General features: G+C 46.0%; 1 protein-coding gene across 2 annotated transcripts; it reads left to right on the top strand.

Annotated features, from left to right (window-relative positions):
• The first annotated feature begins 13,538 nt into the window (after positions 1-13,538).
• Positions 13,539-17,248, top strand: Srarp (steroid receptor associated and regulated protein). Of its 2 annotated transcripts, none has more exons than XM_020173209.2 (2): positions 13,539-13,826; positions 15,108-17,248. In XM_020173209.2, exons 1-2 carry the CDS (start codon positions 13,772-13,774, stop codon positions 15,533-15,535), a joined length of 483 nt encoding a protein of 160 aa, XP_020028798.2. In that variant the 5' UTR covers positions 13,539-13,771; the 3' UTR covers positions 15,536-17,248. The 2 variants fall into 2 exon arrangements, with proteins under 2 accessions (XP_020028798.2, XP_073937358.1); XM_074081257.1 differs by having other exon boundaries at positions 13,816-13,951.
• The last annotated feature ends 4,422 nt before the right edge of the window (positions 17,249-21,670 follow it).

Raw genomic sequence — 21,670 nt, 5'->3', positions numbered from 1 at the left:
GTGCTCAACGCTTAGCCCGCGGCCAGGCACTGTGGTAAACTGTTTGCGTGCATTATCTCAAAATAGTATTTATTTACTTTCGGTACTGGGGTTTGAACTCCGGGCCTTGCGCTTGCCAGGCAGGCACTCTACCACTTGAGCCACACCCCCAACTTATTTTTCCCTTGTTAAAGAAGGGAAAACGGAGGTGCAAAAAGGATGAATAAATTGACCATCACCACACATCTTGTAAATAATGGAGTGAAGATGTGAACCTAGTTGTGGCTCCAGAGCTGTAGGTCCCGTTATGTTTTTTCACCTTCTAAACCGACCATCCCTCTCTGTTTAGGTAGATCAGGATTAGCCTGGGCGTGCATGCAGTTGTCTGAAGACGGTTGTCTACAGGCCCCCACACCCCTCTGTGGCCTCTTTCCAAACCTTTTCGGTACTTGTATATTGACTTCTTCCTCAGTTTGTGGACTTCCTCCTTTTTACCTTCTGGTTCTGTTTATTTTCCATTACTTTAATAGCCTCAGCAGCACAGTAAACTCTTACGCTTCCTTGTATTGTCACACGGATTTGGTAAGTATTCTGAGTCTGCATGACGCCAGCTGTCCCTTTTCCTTTTGCCTGTCCCCAAACAGCCAATTACCATTGGAAAAAGTACCCAATGGGGCAAACTGTCCCCTACAATTTCATGACCACTTAAGTGGAATTAGGACAAATGTCAGGCCAACCATCTCACTACTCTCTTCACAATAACTAGAGAAACTACAAAGCACAGTACTTGACATCACCTTTAAAGTATTTTTACTGTGGTAAGAGCATTTAACCTGAGCTCTGTCCTATTAACAAATGTTTAAATGCACAGTACTCTGTAGACCCGAGGTTATACAGCAGATGTCTAGAATTTATACATCTGACATTAAGTGCGACTCTATGCCCATTGATTAGCAGTCTCTATTTCCCCCTCTCCGTAACCCATGGCAATCACAATTCTACAGTCCTATGAGTCCGACCGTTTATAGAAACTTCACCCTTCAGGTTTATCATTGTTGAACATTGCAGGATTTCTTTTTCTTTCTTTTTAAAAAATTTTTTTTGATGGTATGAGGGTTGAGCTCATGGCCTCACACTTGCTAGGCAGGCAGGCGCTCTACTGCTTGAGCCACTTCACCAGCCTTTTTTTTTTTTTTTTTTTTGTGGGTGTGTTGGGTGTTTTTGAGATAGGGTCTCACAAACTATTTCCCTGGGACTGACTTCGAACTGCAGTCCTCCTGATCTCTGCCTCCCGAGCAGCTAGAATTACAGGTGTGAGCCACTGGCACTGCCCTGCTTTTGAGGAATTTTCATACTCTTTTCCTTAGCAGCTGCACCACTTCACATTCAAGAGTTCGAGTTCTTTCCACATCCTCGCCTACACTTGTGTTTTACCTTTTTTTATGGGGAAAATAGTAATAGGCTTGATAGGAACTCTCTTACCTTCCCATTATTAAGTGTACAAATCTCCATATGTCTGTGTTGGGTGTGGTCAATCAGAACTCAGCATCCATTCTTTTCAGAATCTAAAAAGCTAAAATTTTATTTCCCAGATTCAGCTCCAATTCAATGCCAGGTATAGATGGGTTCTGCCAATGAGTGAGATTTGGAAAGTGGAAGTGAGGCAGTCGCCATAGTCCTAATTATGGGAGAGACACCCCCTACTCCCATTCCCCTTAGTTCTTAAATGAGCTCTTCAGCTGGGTCTAGGATCTCCAACCTAAGAACTGATAAACAAGAGAAAAGCATAAAAGTATTTATTAAATTGGAGTGTAGATAGGGATCTTCACAAAAGAGTAAAGTCCTAAGAAATGAACAAGGTATGATGCTTTTATGCTTTTCAGACAAAGAACGATTTGTGAAGGAATGGCAGGATAGCTGGATCTCTGAAATAGGGCTGTAAGTTCTAGGATGTTACTAAGATTGTGTGTGTGTGTGTGTGTGTGTGTGTGTGTGTGTGTGTGTGTGTGTGTTGGAAGATTTAGAAGCTCATGGGAGAAAAGGGTTGGAGGTTTTTTATTCAGGTTCACTGCAGCCCCAATGGTCAGTTTCTGGTGGTCAAGTCATTTTCCAACCTTGACATGTGAAGGACATCCCTCACAAAAAAAATCTTCATGGTGTTCTGCAAGTAGGAAAAGACAGGCCATATGGCCCTTTCTGAAGTTATACTTCCTCAATTGAGTTCATCTTGAACTAGACAGTATTCCAGTCTGGCATGTGTGGCCTTAGTTCCTTCATCTGCTGCACCTGGCTGATACCCACCAGCAGCCAAGGCCATGCTGATGTAGCAGTACTTGAATGTCCAGAAACATCTGGGCAGTTCTGACAGCTACAATCAGCATCCCAGTGCATCATCAGACTCTCCAAACCAAGATCCAGGCATCTCTGTGTACGTGTGTGTGTGTGTGTGTGTGTGTGTGTGTGTGTGTGTGTGTGTGTATTGGGTATTGTTGAGATATGATCTCGAGAACTATTTGCCCAGGGCTATCTTCAAATATCTTCAAACCACCATCTCCTGATCTCTGCCTTCTGAATACCTAAGATTGCATGAGCCACTAATGCTGAGTGGTGATTTGTTCTGTCTCTCTCTCTCTCTGTTGCATTACCAGGGTTTGAACTCAGGGCCTCATGCTTGCTAGGCAGGCGCTCTACCACTTAAACCACTCCGCCAACCCTGTTTTGTGTAGGGTTTTTTCAAGGTAGGGTCTCACAAATTATTTGCCCAGGGCTGGCTTCAAACCTCGATCCTCCTGATCTCTGCCTCCTGAGTAGCTCCTAAGTAGCTAGAATTATAGGCAGGAGCCACGGGTGCCCAGCAGCAGAGAAAGATTAAAACAAAACATGAAGTGTGTATAAAATTATTGGAAGGAGCCAGCACCCTTGATTACAAGCTCATGCTTGTAATCCTAGCTACTTGGGAGGCTGAAATAGAGAGGATCACAGTTCAAGGCTAGTCAAGGCAAATAGTTTGTGAGACCCCATTTCCATAACAGCCAGAGCAAAATGGACTGGAGATGTGGCTCAAGCGGTAGAGTGCCTGCTTTACAAGTATGAAGTCCTGAGTTCAAACCCAAGTCCGCCAAAAAAAAAAAAAATCTCTCTCTGCTTAGAAGCCTGGAAACAACACGAGGGTTATTACGATGATGGAATTGCTCTGTACCTGGCTAACTCAACGTCAATATCCCGGTTGTAATATTGTACTGTAGTTTTACAAATTATTACCATGAGAGGAAACTGAGTAAAGGGTACAGGGGAATCTCTGTATTATTTTTTACAATTACATGGAAACCTACAGTGATTTCAAAATGAAAATTTTAATTAAAAAAATCCAGGGTTTGGGGATGTAACTTCGTAGTAGATCACTTGCCAAGCATGTGTTCCATGCTAACTTGGGTTCCATTCCCAGCAAGGGAAGAAAGGAGAGAGAATTGAGCAGCAGTTGGCTCTCAAGGATTCACAGGTGACACATAGCTAAGCAGTTTTACATAGGGAGAAAAATCATTGGAGAAGTTGTCACTTGTTACAGAAAGTGTTGTTGTCTGGGAAAAAGACCTAAGGAAGACAAGGTGTTGGCAGTTGCAGTGGTTGGTCCCTTTGGCTGTTAACGCTGGGAACAAAGGTTCTCAGAGCTGTTTATAATTTCACTAAGACCTTCTCACGGGCTGGCAAAGTGGCTCAAGTTGTAGAGTGCCTGCCTAACAAGCATGAGGCCCTGAGTTCAAACCCCAGCACAGCCAAAAAACAACAACAATGGAAAAAATGGTACTATTAAGACCTTTGCAAAGGAAAGACTTAGGGTCTAAATTCTCAGCTCAAGACAGGGTCAGAGAATCTGGAACAACTCCTGACTAAGCTAAAAATAAATAAATAAATAAATATGTGTCATCTCTTGTAGCCATCAGGCTTGCTAGCCGAAAACTGAACAGCCGGTCCTGCGGGCGCTGGTTTGTAATATAATTGCTGTGTAACCTGCACTCACTATCCAGTCAGATGGACAGAATGACAGAGCTGTGCTTCGAGACTGACATGGGGATGTCTGAGGGCATGCATATGGCTCTGCTGTCTCCTATTCCCAAAGATGTCTCCTACCCCAAAATCCAAAATCCAACGAGACCCCTATGCAAATGGAAGCAGGCCTTCCCCTGACCCCCACCTGGTGGGTCTAATCCTTTTTTCCCTGGGCAGCAAATTCCTCTCCTCCATCCTTCAGGGTTTCCAGGTCTACTAGGAGAGCAGATTCCAGAATATCCCAGGAGACCGGCACAGAGTGTGACCAAGAGGAGATATTGTACACAACACAACACAACACAACACACCAAACACACGAGGCTTACAGAAATGAGAAAAAGCATGAGGAATATGGGCACAACTGGATCCTAAAGGTACTGTGGTGGGGAGGAAAGAACACACAATTAGGTTCTGCTGAGCTATCAGTGGTGTATGTACATTACAGAGATTTTTTCTTTGATGCTGAGGATTGAAATCAGAGCCACATACTTACAGGGCAAGTGCTCTACCACTTGAGCCACTCCATCAGCTATTTTTGCCTTGGTTATTTTTGAGATAGGGTCTTGCTTTTTGCCCAGGTGGTCCTGGACTGCTATCCTCCTATTTGTGCTTCCCTATATAGCTGGGATGACAGGTATATACCACCATTCTCAGCCATTGGTTGAGATGGGGTCTCAAGAGCTTTTTGCCTGAGCCGGCCTCCAACTGCAGTCAGTCCTTCTGATCTCCACCTCCTGAGTAGCTGATATTACAGGCTTGAATCACCACCCCTGACTTGATTGGGGTTTGTTGTTGTTGTTGTTTTAAGACAGGGTCTCAGACCCAGAGTGGTCTGGCCTAAATTTGAGATCCTCCTGCTTCAGCCTTCCTTAGTACTTGGGATTACAGCCATGCACAACCACACCCAGCTGAGATTTGGAGTTTTAATGTTCCTAGTGGAACTAGTTCTAAATGGTTCAAGTGGGTGATTAAAATTGGAGTGGACAAGTGGGCTTTATAAAGTTGAGACACAGGAAACTCTGCAGAATAACGTAGAAGAAAGAATACAAGAATATTGGCTAAACGACTGGGATGGGGCAGGAGCTAAGCATACACGTGTAGATTGGTGAGTGAATGAATGATGACAACTTGGTTGCCTTCTCACTAGGAGTCATTGTTTCAGTATATTACTAGCCAGATCCCTCTGATGTTCCCTCCACTCCACTGCCAGAGTGACACACAAGACCCCCATCTCCAGAATCCCCACCCCAATGCCTCCAAAGTTACTATGCACATGTGGGCAGCCCTGCATTCTCCCAGTAAGAACAGCTTTTCAATTGGCACGTTGTAGACACAAACTTGAAGAGCTGTACTTAGGGCTGACAGAGTGGTTCAAGTGGTAAGGGCGCCTGCTTAGCAAGTGTGAGGTCCTGAGTTCAAGCCCCAGTACTGCCAAGAAAAAAAAGAGCTATATATAAACTGACAAATGTTTATTTATGGAATTTAGTTCATCAATTTAATTACATAAATCCTGAAAACCATGAGTTGTATTACATATTAACTCATAAATGCTACTTTTCCTTTGCTCACTGGTCATGAAATGATTTTCTTAATTCTTCACAGAGTTAAATTGCATACACTGTTCTTTTTTTCTGGCAGTACTAGGATTTGAACTCAGGATCTCATGCTTGCTAAGTAGGCTCCAGTCCTTTTTTGCTTTTTAGTTATTTTTCAGATAGAATCTCACATTTTTTGCCTTCGGCTGGCCTCAGACCACTATCCTTCTACCTATAACCTGCAGAGTAGCTGGGCTGGCAGACAAGCACCACCGTGCCCAGGTGTTGGTTGAGATGGGGATCTCACTAATGTTTTTGGGGGTGGGGGCCTGTGCTCACCTCCAACCTCCCAAATAGCACACACCTGGCCACACTTCGTAATTCCTTTCCATTTTGGAACAGTTGTTTAGTATACAAAAGCAAAAATAAATAAATAAATAGAACATTTTCTATATGTCCATCGTCCAGATCCAACAGGTAAGCTTTCTTTTTTTTTCCCCTAGTGCAGAAATATTTCAAAGTAAATCCCACAGAACATGATCGTCTGCTCATCTATTTCAGTACATGACCATTAAAAAAAAAAAAAAAGAAGTGGAGTGGCTCAAGCAGTAGAGCGCCTGCCTAGCAAGCGTGAGGCCCTGAGTTCAAACCCCAGTACCACCAAAAACAACAAAAAGATGGCCATATGAAGGCATGTTTAAAGAGAACTCCATTGAGACAAAAAAAGAGGTAGAAGCATCACAAGCAAAGAACACCGATGGTTGCCACCGCCAACAGAAGCTAGAGGCCTGCAACAGAATCCCCCTTCCTAGCCCTCACAAGGAACCAGCACGCCATCACCTTCATTTCAGATTTCCAACCTCCAGAAAGGTGAAAAATAAATTTGTCATAAAAAAAAAAAAAAGAGCTGGGAGCTGGTGGTTTATACCTGTAATCCTAGCTACTCAGGAGGCAGAGATCAGGAGGATTGAGGTTCGAAGCCAGCCCAGGCAAATAGTTCTCAATACCCTATCTCAAAAAAAGCCCTTCAAAAAAAGGCTGCTGGAGTGGCTCAAGGTGTAGGCCATGAGTTCAAACCCTGGCACTACAAATTTAAAAACAATGAAAAGAAAAAGAAGCTTCTGACAGGCTGGTAGAGTGGCTCAAGTGGTAGAGCACCTGCCTAGCAAGTGGAAGGCCCTGAGTTCAAGCACCAGTAGCACAAAAGAAAGAAAGAAAGAAAGAAAGAAATCTTACATTTCTACAATGCTTTGCATGCCTGGCAAAATTAAGACTGATTTGTTGGAATCATTTACTACTCAGTCACAATCAAATTTCCCAAATCGTCTCCAAATGTCTTTTCACAATCGCTTCGAGGTTCATAAAGGGCCCTTCCATCACCATCACAAGTGGGTGGGAGTGCTTTTCAGATTGTCTTTTGAGTTGTTTTCATTCCAAGTCATCCCTTCTCCTTGCTTTTTGTTCCATTTCATTGTCCTGTTGCAGAAATGGGGTCAGTCATCTCACAGAATATCCTACATTCTGGATTTCTCTGGTCTAACTACTTGTGCTGTCATTAACCAGTTACCTGCTCCCTATTTCCTGTAAACTCTGGAGGCCTCACTAGATTCAGACCCAGCCTTCTGGAAGTGTAAAGGCAGTGGGTTTTAGACTATTCACGGAGTTGTGCAACCATCACCATGATCTGATTTTAAACATTTTCATCATCTCCAGAAGAAACTACAGTCACAAACACTCCCACTCCTCCCTCTTCTATCTCCTGACAGCCATTATCTGCTTTCTGCCATTCTGGGCATTTCATAGAAATGAAGTCATACAACATATGGTCTTTTTTTTTTTTTTTTTCAGTGCTGGTGCTCAAATCTCCGACCTGGAGCATGTTAAGCAAGTGCTCTATCACTGAGCTACCTTCCCAGCCAGTCACAAGCTTCTTTCACTTGCTTTTCATAATCATTATGTCATTAAAAAAATTTTTTTTGGTAGTGTATGAGTTTGAACTCAGGGCTTCACACTTGCTAGGCAGATGCTCTACCACTTGAGCCACTCCACCAGCCCTTTTTTTATGTTGGGCTTTTTTGAGATAGGATCTCTGAAACTATTTGCCCCACAGCTGGCTTCGAACTGCTGTCCTCCTGATGTCTGTCTCCTGAGTAACTAGGATGACAGGCATGAGCCACCAGTGCCTGACTCAGTATGTCATTTTTTTAAATCAACAAATATTTTATTGTCTGCATAGACCATGGTTTGATTTATCTATTGGGCATTTGGATTTTCCCTTTGCTGTTATAAAAAACACTGCTCTGAACATTGGCATATGGGTTTTGGTGTGAACATGTTTTAATTTCTCTTGGGTATATATATAGATGTGGACCATACCCAGGAGTCTTATAGAAACCTCATTTTTAATACTTTTAAGAATTGGTAGAAGCTGGGCACCAGTGGCTCACACCTGCTATCCTACCTACTCAGGAGGCAGAGATCAGGAGGCTCAAGGTTGAAAGCCAGCCCCAGGCAAATAGTTTGGGAGACCCTATCTTATCTCAGAAAAACCCATCACAAAAAAGCCTGGAGTGGCTCAAGGTGTAGGCCCTGAGTTCAAGCCCCAGTACTGAAAAAAAAAATTCAATTCATTTGTATAAACCTGGCACAGGTGACTCACGCCTGTAATCCTAGCTACTCAGGAGGCAGAGATCAGGAGGATCACAGTTGAAGCCAGCCCAGGCAAATAGTTCTGAGAGACCCTATCTCAAAAAACCTTTCACAAAAATAGGGCTAGTGGAGTGGCTCAAGGTGAAGGCCCTGAGTTCAAGCCCCGGTATTGCAAAATAAATAAATAAATAAAATTGCATCTTCTCTATTTTGCACACTTTAATTTTAGAACAAAATAAACAAAAAGTCGAGATATACAACACCCAACCCTGCTGTCAAGATGAGGGAGGGAAGGAGGCTTGAGGTCCTTGTTTCCTGCCTTAGACTTAAGGACAGGAGAGAGAAAAACCATCATCAGAGGGACCTAGATGGGACAGGACCATTGAAGGCTCTACAGAGTGCACAGGTTTCCCAGTGTGCATGCCTAATCTATTTCATGCTAAAGATGCCCTCATCACCCTCAAGTGTGTGTGGGGGCGGGAGAGGGGAGGTAGATCTCATCAGGAATAGCACTATTGGGTTCCTCAGCTGTCACTCCATCTCCAATACACAGGTGATAGATGCAGATGGAGGAGTCTGGGGATCCTTGAGAGAAAAGAAGAAGAGAGCAATGCAGTTTTTTTGTTTTTTGTTTTTTTTTCTGGTACTAGGGCTTGAACTCAGGGCCTTCACCTTGAACCATTCCGCCAGCCCTTTTTGTAATGGGTATTTTCGAGACAGGGTTTCCCGAGTTATTTGACCGGGCTGTTTTGAACCTTGATCCTCCTGATCTCTGCCTCCTGAGTAGCTAGGTTTATAGGTGTGAGCCACCGGCACCAGGCAGAGAGCCATGCAGTTTTAAACAGCAGTGCTACCAGGTCCTTAGCAGCCTTGTCATTGTTGTCCTCCTCTGCCTTCTGCAGTGTGTCTACAAAGGGGTGGTCAGGATTGATCTCCAGGTACCTTTTGACCACTGTAGAACAGTCTGTAAGGGCCTTGGCCTGCACGATCCACTCCATGTCAGCTGTGCTAGTCATGGTTCTCCAGCTTTGATGGGCGTGCCAGCCCTGGGAGCAGCTACACAGAGACCACAGTGATGGCCTGGTAAATGCCTTCCAAATTCACATTCCAAGAGTGTTCTCTCTCTGTTTTCCCCAACTATCCTCTTCCTCTGGTCTTCCTTCCAAGGTGCTGGGCCTACAAGGCAATTTCCCCACTTCCTTTTTAAGACAGATTAAAAAATTTTTTTTTCAGTGCTGGGAATCACACATACTAGGCAAGGGCCTCACACATGCTAGACAAGCATTCTACCACTGAGTTACATCCCCAATCCCAGAATGATTTTAGACTTCTTGAAAAGTTGTTGAGCGTGACGCTCAGCTGTAGAGCTAGTCCATGGTTAGCATGTGAAACCCTGGGTTGGATTCCCAGCAGGCTGAAACAAACCTGGGACAGCGACATTGGGACAGAACTGGGATCTAAACTCCAGGCTTTCTTTAGATTTTCCCCATTTTTTTCTGCAAATGTCACCTGCCCATTTTCCTCTGGTTATTTGGGAGATAGGGTCTCACAAACTATTTGCCTGGATTGACCTCAAACTGCAATCCTCCTGATCTCAGTCTCCCAAGTAAGCTAGAATTATAGGCATGACCACAGCTCAGTCTTTTTTAAAGTCATTTAACACAGACAGCACTAGTTAGCTAGAATTTAATTTTTTTTTTATTGTGGTACTGGGCCTTGAACTCAGAGCCTACACCTTGAGCCACTTCACCAGCTCTTTTTTGAGATGGGTTTTTTTGAGATAGTGTCTCTCGAACTATTTGCCCAGACTGGCTTTGAACCACAATCTTTCTGCTCTCTGCCTCCAGAGTCAGGAGCCACCAGCACCCAGGTAGAATTTAATTTTATTGTTAAGGTTACTTGTTATTTACAGAGCATATTTTCTGTCGTTGCTGTAACAAGTGACCACAGAGTGGTTTAAAGCACTTCAAATATTGTCTCCTTAGGTCAGAAGCCCAGCGTGGGTCACACTAGGTCCTTGATCAAGGTAATCCACACCCATAACATCAAGGCATTGGCAGGAAGCCTCCTTTATACAGTTTTTAGGGGAGAGTGCTTCCTGCCTCTTCTAGCTTCTGGAGGCACCTGCGTTCCTCGGCCCAGGAACCCTTCCTCCATCTCTGTGTGATATTGTGGTATTTATTTTTGGGGTTTTGTTCATGGTTCCTGGCTCTACTTGACTCGAACAATAAGGTTAGAGTATTTGCCCTTGGTTCCCAAAGACGCTTTGGAACAGCTTTAGGGCAATGATGATGGAAAGCAGACTTTTGTTATAATGCTGGGGCACTTTAAGCTTAGAAAGCAAAGTCTCTGTCTCTACCTTTCCAAGGCCTACCTTGGAGAGAAACTAAAATTTCTCTTCCCTAAAGTGGACCATAGAATTTTAAAACATTCCCTAGTCTTCCCCTATCTTTCTGTCTTAGAGATGACCACAATTTTTTTTAATTCTCTGTTACAGATTTTTTTTTTCTTTTCTCTTTTTGGTGCCAGGGCCTTATGCATGCTAGGCAAGCCTCTACCGCTGAACTGAACCCCCAGTCCCCATAGTAACCCCCCCATTTTTATTAGCATATGTTCATTGTACAGGGGGGATTCGTAGCCACAATTCCAAATGGTCTTAACATTGTACAATGATTAGATCACCCCCATCACTTCACCCCTCAATCCCCTCTGCTGCCAGTAGATCTTAAGAGTCGAATGGCAAGCAGATGGGGCCCTGTCCCTACCTGGGAGAAGGAGTGCTGCCCAGACAGGCCTTGCTGGGCCTCCCTCACTCCATCAGATCAAACCCTTGTCATGTGATCATGTTTCTACATGGCTTTCAATGCTGTCACGCTTATTTCCAGAAGTCTCCACAAAAGCCCAAAAGGACAGGATTTGGAGAGCTTTTGGAAAGTTCCTAGAAGGTGGAACTCCTGGGGACACCACAGAAGCTCCTCACCCCTTCCCACGTGCCTAGCCCTGCTCCTCTCTTCACCTGTATCTTTTGTAATAGTCTTTATATTAAACCTGTAAACTTAATTGTTTCCCTGAGTTCTGTGAGCTGCTCTTACAAATTTATTGAACCTAAGGAGTTGTATAAGAACCCCAGTTTATGCTAGTCAGTCAGACCAACAGATAAAACAAACTGGGGCTTTCTGTGGGCATCTGAAAAGGGGTGCAGTCTTGGGAACTGAGTCCCCAACCCATGGGATTTGCTGCTAGCTCTAGGTAAGAGACAACAAAATTGAATTAGGGGTCACCCAGCTTGTATCCACTCCTGAATTGATTGCTTTTTTTTTTTTGCGGTATTAGAATTTGAATTCAGGGCCTACACCTTGGGTCACTCCACTAGCCCTTTTTTGTGATTTTTTTTATATGTGCATACAATGCTTGGGTCATTTCTTTGTGATGGTTTTTTCAAGATAGGGTTTCTTGAACTATTTGTCTGGGCTGGCTTTGAACCACGATCCTCTTGATCTCTGCCTTCTGAGTAGCTAGGATTAAAGGTGGGAGCTACCAGTGCCCCACAATTGATTATTTCTTGGTGTGTAGAGTTTGTCAGAGTGACAGAAGGGACCTGTGTTGTGACAGGGTAGTCTGAGGAACTGAGTTCTTGTGTGCTTGTTGTTGTTTTTGTCTATGATAGTATTTCCAAAGCCAGCAATGGCAGGTTAAGTCTTCACTTCCTGTCTTCTGACTTTCTTCCACCACCACAGCTCTTTCTAATCCATCTAGGAAAGGTTTTCCAAGTTCCAGGGCTCATGTGATTAACTTGAGATACCTGTAGAATCTGGGATTATCTTCTCATCTCAAAGTCCACAGTGTTAATGACACCTGCAAAGTCCCTTTTCCCATGGAAGGTAACCTATTCACATGGATGCTGGAGAGATGGGCGGGGACACCTTTGGGGGAACTTTATTCTACTTACGAAGAATGGTTACTTCTTTATGGAAGTTTACTATTTATAGTTAATGTTGCAACACTAGCTTTCCTTGTAAAGTACACTTACATTTATTTTTTAGTAAAATCATTTGGTTGAGTACTGCATAGAAGCTGGGCCTGCAGGTACATACCTGTGCTCTGCACTCTGCACTCAGCACTCTGGAGGCCGAGGCAGGAGGATCTTGAGTTCAGGGCCAGCCTGGGTTACATAACAAGCACCTGTCTCAAAAAACAAAACAAAACAAAATAAGGAAAAGCCAAGCGTAGTGGCTAATACTTGTAACCACAGTGAGGCAGGCTGGAAGTAGGAAAAGTTTGGAGCTCATGCAGGTTGCCGGGGGATGGGCCAGACCCCTCTACACCTGGCTGGGAATCACCCATGCCCCTCCCCACTCGCTCACTGTTGGGTGGGAACCTCCTGGGCCTGCCCTACCACAGGGTAGGTTTTAAAGGCACCCGGAAAAAAAAAAAAAAAGCACACTCTGTCAGCTGGCAGACTCCACCTGCACCCACCGTACTCTCTGCTTCTTCTTCCCTTTGCTCACGTGGGAGAACAAGTTTCTCCCCTTCTCTCAATAAAGCTACCCTACCTCACCCCACCCACGTGCTCTGCTTGGATTCTTCCATCTGGAGCACAAAAACCAGGATCTTCTGGTCACAGACTGCACACAGCTACTCTGGAGGAGGAAGCAGGAGGTTTTCAAGTTTAAGATTATCTGGGGCAAAGGTAGCAGTGAGAGATTCTGTTTAAAAAACAAAATAAGAGGCTGGTGGAGTGACTTAAGTCATAAAAACACCTACCTAGCAAGTGTGAGGCCCTGAGTTCAAACTCCAGTGCCACCAAAGCAAACAAACAAACAAAAAAACAAGAGCTGGCCAAGTGGCTCAAGTGGTAGAGCACTTGCCTAGCAAGTGAAGGATCCTGGGTCAATCCCCAGAACTGTAAGAAAAAGAAAAGAAAAGAGAAAGTATCACATGTAGTTCTTAAGACAGGAGCCAGGCACTGGTGGCTCATGCCTGTAATCCTAGCTATGCAGGAGGCAAAGATCAGGAGGATGGAAGTTCAAAGCCAGCCCAGGCAAATAGTTCTTGTGACCATATCTCGAAAAAAATCCATCAGGGCAAAAAAAAAAAAAAAACGCTGATGGAGTGGCTCAAGGTATAGGCCCTGAGTGAGTTCAAGCCCCAGTACCGCAAAAAAAAAAAAAAAAAAATCCAGTTCTTAGGAAACAAAGAACAGCTAGATAATGACTGAAGTTTAGAAACTGAGGCCTGGCAGAGGAGATTCCAGAGACCTATCTCAAGTCAGGAAGCAGCTGGAGTTGGAAGAGATAGTGTCTGTTTGGTAGGAAGTCTGTCTCCCTGGACCCAATAATAATTTTGTTGACATAACCCAGTGGATCAAAGCAAGTCCCCTGACTGCTCTGGGCCAGTTCCTGTGGCTTGTGGTAGAACTCGCTCAGCGGTCTAGATCCTTCCACCACTTGGTGGTCTAGATCCGGATCCAGGAGCATAAAAGGCTTGGCCCCAGGGTGGAGTAGGCACATCCTGGAAGGGGTGTCTGAGGACCAGTTCCAGGCAGGCACTGTGACAGCAGCATGGCCCCCTCAGAACACCCCAGGGAGTGGAGAGCCAGCCTGGAGACCAGCTCTGGTAAGAGGTGGCACAGGGCACCTCGGTCTAAGGAAAAAGACTAATTGAGGGAAGGTGGGCAGGCAGGGGTCTAATGGCAGACACCCTGTGTGTGCCTCATGACTGCCAGGATTCTCAAGCCACAGGTGAGCTTTGATAATTTCCTGCCTACCAGAATATAGGCTTTCTTCTGAACCCCTGTGGTGTTAAGAGCAAGGAGTTAGGAGGACAAGTTTATTACTTGAGCAGCCTGAGAAGTTACTTTTTAAAGAATACAGGCTTTGGATTCAGACAGACTTGCTCTGACTCTTGCTTCATTGATAAAACCCACTGATTGGTTCATCCACTCTTCTAGCATGTACTGGGCTCTGAGCTATGGGGGACAACATGGTACAGCAGTTAGAGCAGGAATCTCCAGAGCATGGATGGGATTCTCCAAGGCTGTGAACAAGATTCTGTGAGTGGGGGAGTACACAGTGGTGCTTCCTAGAGACCACCAACAGTTGTGTAGACTGACCTCAGTTTCTTCATCTGTAAAAGAGGGCACCACTGATGCAAGGATGACACGCGCAGGAATTTCAGATGCTCAGGGTTCTTGAGCCTGCTCTGAGAATGAAAGCACAGACAGACTCTAACAGCAGAGGTCGGAAAGATTTTATTTATAGAGAATTTAGTTGGAGAAAAGAGAAGAGAAAGACTGCATATTGGAGAATGCAGGGGGACCCGGAAACGGGGGGGGGGGGGGGGGGGGCGGGGAAGGTGATCCCGTGGGTCAGGGTGGGGAGTGGGTTTTGTAGCCTAGTTTGTATTGCCTGAGGGTGGAGATGCCTTTCAAATGCAAACAGGCATTTCCTAGGGAGGAGAAGTGTCTCCTTGACCACTTATCGCCCTTTTGGGACTTCCCACAGTCTGTCCTTCAGTCCTTCATCACCTTCCTCTTGGTCCAGGACCTTGCTACCCACAGTGTGGTCCATGGCCCAGCAGAATCATCATCCCCTGGGAGCCTGTCAGAAAGATAGAACCTCTGGCCCCACCCCAGATCTGCATTTTAAGGAAATTACTAGGAGTTTCAAGTCCTGCAGTAAAGTTGAGAAGTACCCATGGGCGAAACTTGGTGGTTCTGGAAGGGAGTGGCTGATAAGAGAAGAAGTCAGCATCTAAACTCAGGTCGCTCCCATGCTGAAATCATGCCCTATCTCTGAGTATCAGTTAAATCCTATAAAATAGATGAGCATGATGGATGAATGAGACCACAGCCCTTGTGACGTCAACATGAACCTCTGTTTTTTTCCTTCCTTTTAGATGGGAAGCTGGCCCCTCCTCAGAAGGCCATCCCCGCAGCTCATGTAACTTTCATTATTGACTGCGCCACTGGGAAATGGCTCTCCTTGACAGCACCCCCAGTGCCGCCCCAGGCACTCAGTCCCAACTGGGGACCTGTTGCTCCAACAATGAAGACATATACTGTTTTCTGTGGGGAAAACCAGCCCCATTCGACTCAGGTTACTCCCTTGGATGGGGGATGTCTTGCCCAGACTGAGGATACCTTGCCATCCTACAGAGGGGTTGTGGCCCCAGTTTCCCTCCCAGTCAGTCCACCCTGCCCCCAGGATGTTCCTAAAGCCAATGGGAGCCCTTTGAAGGCTAGGTCTGCCAGGCCTTCAACTTGGGGGGCAGTCAAGGGCTCACTCAAGGTCATTTCTTCCTGTGTGTGTGGGCAGGCTGATTAGTTGCAAGGGCTGGACATGGGAGGGAGGGGAGGATACACCAGGCTCCAATGTCCAGGGGCAGCCATTCCCAGAGCAGCCTTGCTTCCCACCAAGCAGGACTGTCCAGAGTCTGAGCCAAGGAAAGCACTGGATCCACCTAAGGTGGGCGATCTCTGTCCTCCGCCCTCCCTGCCTCTGCCAGGCTCACAGCAGAGGCAGGGTAAGGTATCCCCCACACGGGAAGACTACTCCATTCACAGGCAGATACTAACGGAGCATCTTCTATATGCTGAGCCCTGCACAGTGCCAGCAATGCCATCATGGTTTTCTCTAGGCTTATATTCTTGGGGGAGGAGAGGTGGTTCAACAAGTGACCAAATAAGCAAAGAGGAGGATTTTGAGCAGTGATGCATGCTGTTTGGGAACTCAAACACAGCCCTGGGCTGCAGCAGGAGTGAGAAGTGCTTTCTTCATTTGGTGGTTGGGAAAAGGCCTCAGGGCAGGTAACTCCAGAAAGATCTGAAAGACAAGAGGAGCCAGTCTGTGAAAATCCACTCTCCCCAGGGCTACCTGCTGGCATCCTCATCCCAGGGCAGACCAGAGCTGGGCTCAGGATACCCTGGCATGATGGGGGCAAAGGGAGGTGGCATGTTGATGGCTGTCATTTTGTCTCAGATGCAGGTATGAAGGTGGCTGGGAGGGCATGGGGCACTGAATGGGAGACTGGCGGGTATGGCAAGGGGTGGGAGGCTCAGGAGACTATCCCAGAAGGTAGCCTGGGGAACTAGACCATCTGAGGTGGGAAATGAGGGGAACTGGTTTCTCAAAAAGGAGGGAGAGGGGCTGGCAGAGTGGCTCAAGTGACAGAATGCCTACCTAGCAATTGTGAGGCCCCAAGTTCAAATCCCAATACTGCCAAAACAAAAAAGGAGGGAGGGTAAGAGTTCAGTGGTAGAATGCTTGCCTGGTGTGCCTAAGGCCTTGAATCGGGACCCTGGTACTGCAAGAAAACAAAAATATTTCTTCCCTGATGTATGGCTGACACTTTGAGTGATTTTTGTTTTCCAGATTTAAGAATGTTTATTTTGGGGAGGGGCTATCTGATTCTCACAACGGTTAGGTAAGGTAGACTTGGCGTGAGCAGAATGAAAAGACCTGGATGAAAAGGTGGTAATGTCACCACGGCTTGCCTGGGATGTCTAATCTTTGGATATGACCAGGACTACTTGGAAACACTGAAGACTGACTTTCTGAAGCCAGTCGAAGCCTTTGGAGATACTGGCATTCGGTGGAATCAGTTATCCAGAAGCAGCCTCATCTATCCAGAAACTGGGAACCAGAAATTCCCTTCACCCCAGAAGGTTTAGATTCGGCATATGAAGAAAATGTGATGTTTGTCTTTCTGAGCTTGGCTTGTCTCGCTCACCACGATGATCTCCAGTTCCCTCCATAGTCCTGCAAACTACATAATTCCACTTAGATGGCAGAAGACCTTTAAGGGTTGGTGGCCGGGGGAAGAGGAGGTGAATATTCCAAGCAATCCATCTCCACCTCTTCAGATGCTCAGGCAGCCCTGGGTGTACAGAAGAAAAGAGGAGCTTGGTCCCTGCCCCACAGAATAGTCAGAGTCCCAAGCAGGGTATGGTGTGGGTGAGTGTGAGTCTAAGAGATGCAAAGCAGAGGGTGAAACTCGAGTGTGTCTCAAAGTTCCAAATAAAAATTGCTGAACACTTATTTGTTTAGTTAATGACCATTTTACTAGGCTCTACAAACATCAGTGATGATCACATTCTGTTTACTCTGTGCCAAGGAAACAAGAGCCTCGTGGGACTGGGTTGTTTTTGTTTTTGTAGTGCTGGAGATCAAACTCAGGGCCTTTCCTATGCTAGGCAAGTGTTCTGGGAAGCACTATTTTTGTAGCCACTTCACAGGCAACAGGGACATACAGAGGTTAAGGAGTGCACTCAAGGTCCCAGAGTCTGGCACAGTTGAGATTAGAACCTGGCACACCTGATGCCCGAATTCTTGCCCCTCACTGTGAGGCACACAGCCTCTTATCCTGGCATGGCCTCTTCTAAGCAGATGGGATCCCAAGAGACTAGACATAACCCTGTCCTCCATTTGCTCACAGCAGGGTGGGTGAAGCAAGAAGGGGAACAGACCATTGCCAGAGCTTCAGATAGGTGCAAGGGCAAGGATAATACGGAACTGTGGGTGCCTGGCCCTCTTCAGGGAGAGCAGATCAGGTGGGCTTCGTGAAGGAAGTGACACCTAAAGTGAATCTGATCCATGAGTGAGCTACTCGAAGAGAGGGGTGGGGAGGAGTATGTCTGCAAAAAGACAAAGGGTCATTCAGTCTGGTTGGCGTATTCATTCACCAAGTATTTGTTGGGCACCTACTGTACGCCAGGCTCTTGGCTAGACCCTGGGATGTATCCATGAATAAGATAGGTAAGGCTCAGTCACTAAGGAGCTTCCTTCTAGTTAGAAGAGACAGGCAATGAATGCACAAACACAAAACAAAGACACCAGAGGAGTGAAGGGGCCACATCACGAAACGCCGTCAGGCCACAAGGCCTTAGATGTTGTTCTAAAATGAGATCAATGGAAACTGAGCAGAAAGCACCACCACCAGACCCACCTTTGAAAGAATCCCTCTAACCAAGCTGTGGTGGCACACACCTGTAATTCCAGCACAGGGGAGGCTGAGGCAGGAGGAAGGAGAGTATGAGGCCAGCCTGGGCTACACAGAGAGACCCTGTCTCAAACAAAAACAAAGCAAAGCAAAACAAAAAAAGAGTCCCGCTGGCTCTTCTGCCTACAGAACAGGGAGCAGAGGAGGAAGCCTAGGAGGCTGGGCCTTCATCCAGGCAAAGGGGAGCAGTGGTTTAGACTAGGCAGAGTGGCAGTGTAATATGGGTGACATATGCCCATCTGGAAAGGTGGTAAAGCTCCCTGCTGTCTCCCACTGCTGAGAACCACTGCCAGAGACCAAGGGGGAAAAGGAGGCCTGTGGTTGCACATCTAGCGTCTTACCAACAGGTGTCGCCATATCATCAGCCTAGAGGGCACTGGGTCCAGGCCTGGGCAGAAAGAAAGGAAATTGTGGACAGGGGCTGGCCAGAGCCATAGATGCCCCGTGTTTTCAAGAAGTCAGGCTTCGGGGAATTGTGGAGGGGAGGTTGCCCAATGTATACATATGTGAGTAAATGTAAAAACCATAAAAAGAAAAAGAATTAGAGTCTTTGCTACCATTTCCTGCATGGGGAACAGGAAATGTTTCTCTCCCTTTTCTCCTCACTGTTCCTCTCCTAATAAACTTTACTGTTACTTTTACTAAAAAAAAAGAATTTAAAAAACACCTCTTATTATGATGGAGGGGATAAATCTAATCAAGGTGCATTGTAAGCACATATGTAAAAGTCACAGTGAACACCCCCTGTGCAACTAATGTATGCTAATGAAAACATAAAAAAGAAAAAAAGAGGTCAGGCTTCATTCTAACCAATGCCTCTTTCATCTAACACCCCTTTCGTGCCGAATAATGGCATCACTACTGCCAAGCGTAGTGATGGTTCAGAATTTAGTGGTGGAGGTCTTGGTGGAGATTCACAGATGCCAGGCACTCATGTGCTCAGTGACGGGAACTGTCACGATTCCTATCGATCAGACATTTTACATGGACCACACATCACATCAGTTTATTTCACTCCCGTCTCATGAAGGGGTTATGAATTTCATTGTCATTTTAAAGAGAGGGAACTGAGGCAGAGAGACTCAACACTTTGCTCATGGTCACTAACTGGAAAGAAATAGAATCCAAGCCAGGTGTGGTAGACCAGAACAGGGGAACTCCCCTGCCTGACATATGGGGAGAGTTCAAGGCCAGCTTGGGCTGCATAGTGAGACTCAGTCAAAAAAAAAAGAAAGAGCTAGAGACTGTGTATAAGGAAGGAGGAAGGAAGAAAGAAAAAAGAGAAGAGGCAGCTGGCACCAGTGGGTCATGCTTGTAATTCTGCCTACTCAGAAGGAGATCAGGAGGATTGTTGTTCAAAGCCAGCCTAGGCAAATAGTGCTCAAGGCCCTATCTCAAAAATACCCAACACAAAACAGGGCTGGCAGGGTGCCACAAGTGGTAGAGAGCCTGCCTAGTAAGCATGAGGCCCTGAGTTCAAACCCTAGTGTCACACACACCAAAAAATAATAATAGTAAAAATAAATAAAAGAAAATAAAGAGGCAGAGGCTCAACACGAGCCCTGTGCAGTGTGGCCGCACGCCCACGAACGCCCTGTACCATGCCGTAGGTGCTCTGTGCACATTTGTTCAGTGAGCAAATGAAGGAGAATGGATGATTCCAAGGACCCAGCCCAGGCCTGGCTGTGGGGGGAGGAGAGGGAAATAGTGACTGAACAGGTAGGTGGAGCTTGCTGGGGTGGGGCGCAGCCCAGGACCCAGCCCAGCTGTCATTAAAGGTTCAAGTGAGGACCTGGGGAGATGTCAGGGAGATGCAGCCAAGACAGGAGATAGCCGGTTCCCTGCTGGAGCTCTGGTGTGACCAGAGAGCTCAGAAGCTAGTAACTGAGGCCACTTGGAGAAGGCAGGGAGTAAGGCCAGACCTGAGGGCTCAAGATTAAGGAGGCTTTAGAAAAATTGAATAAGCAAAAGTGTCTCCAATCAGACACTCTGGGGGCTGTGCCGCTGGCATGGCCTGTGACTATCTTATACCTCTGTGCATTGCAAGTAACTGACAAGAATGCAAATAAATCTTGTCTAGACTAGAAGATTCTGTCCTGTCTTGTAGACAGGCAGCAGATGCCCTGCCACTGCAGAAGAAGCCAGTTTTGCCTCCATCTTACCTGTTTCTTCATTAACTGAGTTAAGTAATTTTTTTTTCAGTGCTGAGAGCCTCATGCATGCCAGGCAACTGCTTTATCACTGAGCTACATCCCAGCTCAAGATAAGTATAATCTTTAGTGGGAATGTAAAATGATACAGCCTCTTGGGAAAACAGTCTGGCATTTTCTCAAACACACATAGGAGCCAGCAATTCCACTCCGAGGCATATACCCAAGAGCGTGAAAACATATGTCCATGTGAAAACTCATATGTGAATATACACAGCAACACTGCTCACAGTACTCAGACATCCACCAGCTGAAGAACGGATCAACAAAGTGTGGTATGTCCATACAGTGGGAGGTGACTCAGCTTTTAAAAGAGATGAAGTGCCAGGCATGGCATTACATGTCTGTAATCCCAGCTACTCTGGAGGCAGAGGTAGGAGGATCAGAAGTTTGGGGCCAACCTGGGCAAAGGTAGCAACAAATCCCTGTCTTAAAAACAACAGCTGAAGGAGGACTCAAGTGCCTGCCTAGCAAGTGTGAGGCCCTGAGTTCAAGCCCCAGTGCTGCCAAAAAAACAAGCAAACAAACAAAAATCCAAAAGTATTTGACTGGAGGCATGGCTCAAGAGCTTCTTTGCAAGAAGAAGCTCTGAGTTCAAACCCCAGTCCCACCAAAAAACAAACAAACAAGAAAACTAAATAAAAATGACAATAGTAGCACCAGGCAGGTATAGTGGCTCACACCTGTAATCCCAGTTGCTTGGGAGGTTAAGATTGGGAGGATAGTGGTTTAAGTCCAGCCCAGGAAAAAAGTTATTGAGGCCCAGCTCAATCAATCAAAACTATAAAAACTGAGTGCCGTGGCACACATCTGTTATCCTGGCACAAATGGGAGGTGTGGGATCCAGGTCAGCCCAGGCAAAAATGTGAGGCCCTATTCAGACAAATACCTGAAGCAAAAAGGGGTGGGGGTGTGGCTCAAATAGTAGAGTACCAACCTGGCAAGCACAAGGTCCTGAGTTCAAACACCAGTACCCTAATCTGGTAACAGTCTGACCTCAGAGTTTTCTACCTAGCAACCAACCACACTTGTAGGGACATACTGCTTGAGGAAGTGACTCTATCAATCACAGAAACACTTCATTGAGCCAGGGACAGAAAATGTGACAAGTGAGTACATACTTCTAGGTTGGCAGCCATGCTTAATTCAGAACTATAATTTTAGTTCTCTATAGCCTCTGCGCATAGGACTGAGCAAGAACTGAGGTGGGGGCTGGGGATGTAGCTCAGTGGTGGACAGTGTGCTTGGTGG

This window comes from Castor canadensis, chromosome 7 (assembly GCF_047511655.1).
Source record: "Castor canadensis chromosome 7, mCasCan1.hap1v2, whole genome shotgun sequence".
In the NCBI taxonomy this organism is placed as follows: Eukaryota; Metazoa; Chordata; class Mammalia; order Rodentia; family Castoridae; genus Castor; species Castor canadensis.
This window is presented reverse-complemented; position numbering and strand designations above follow the sequence as displayed.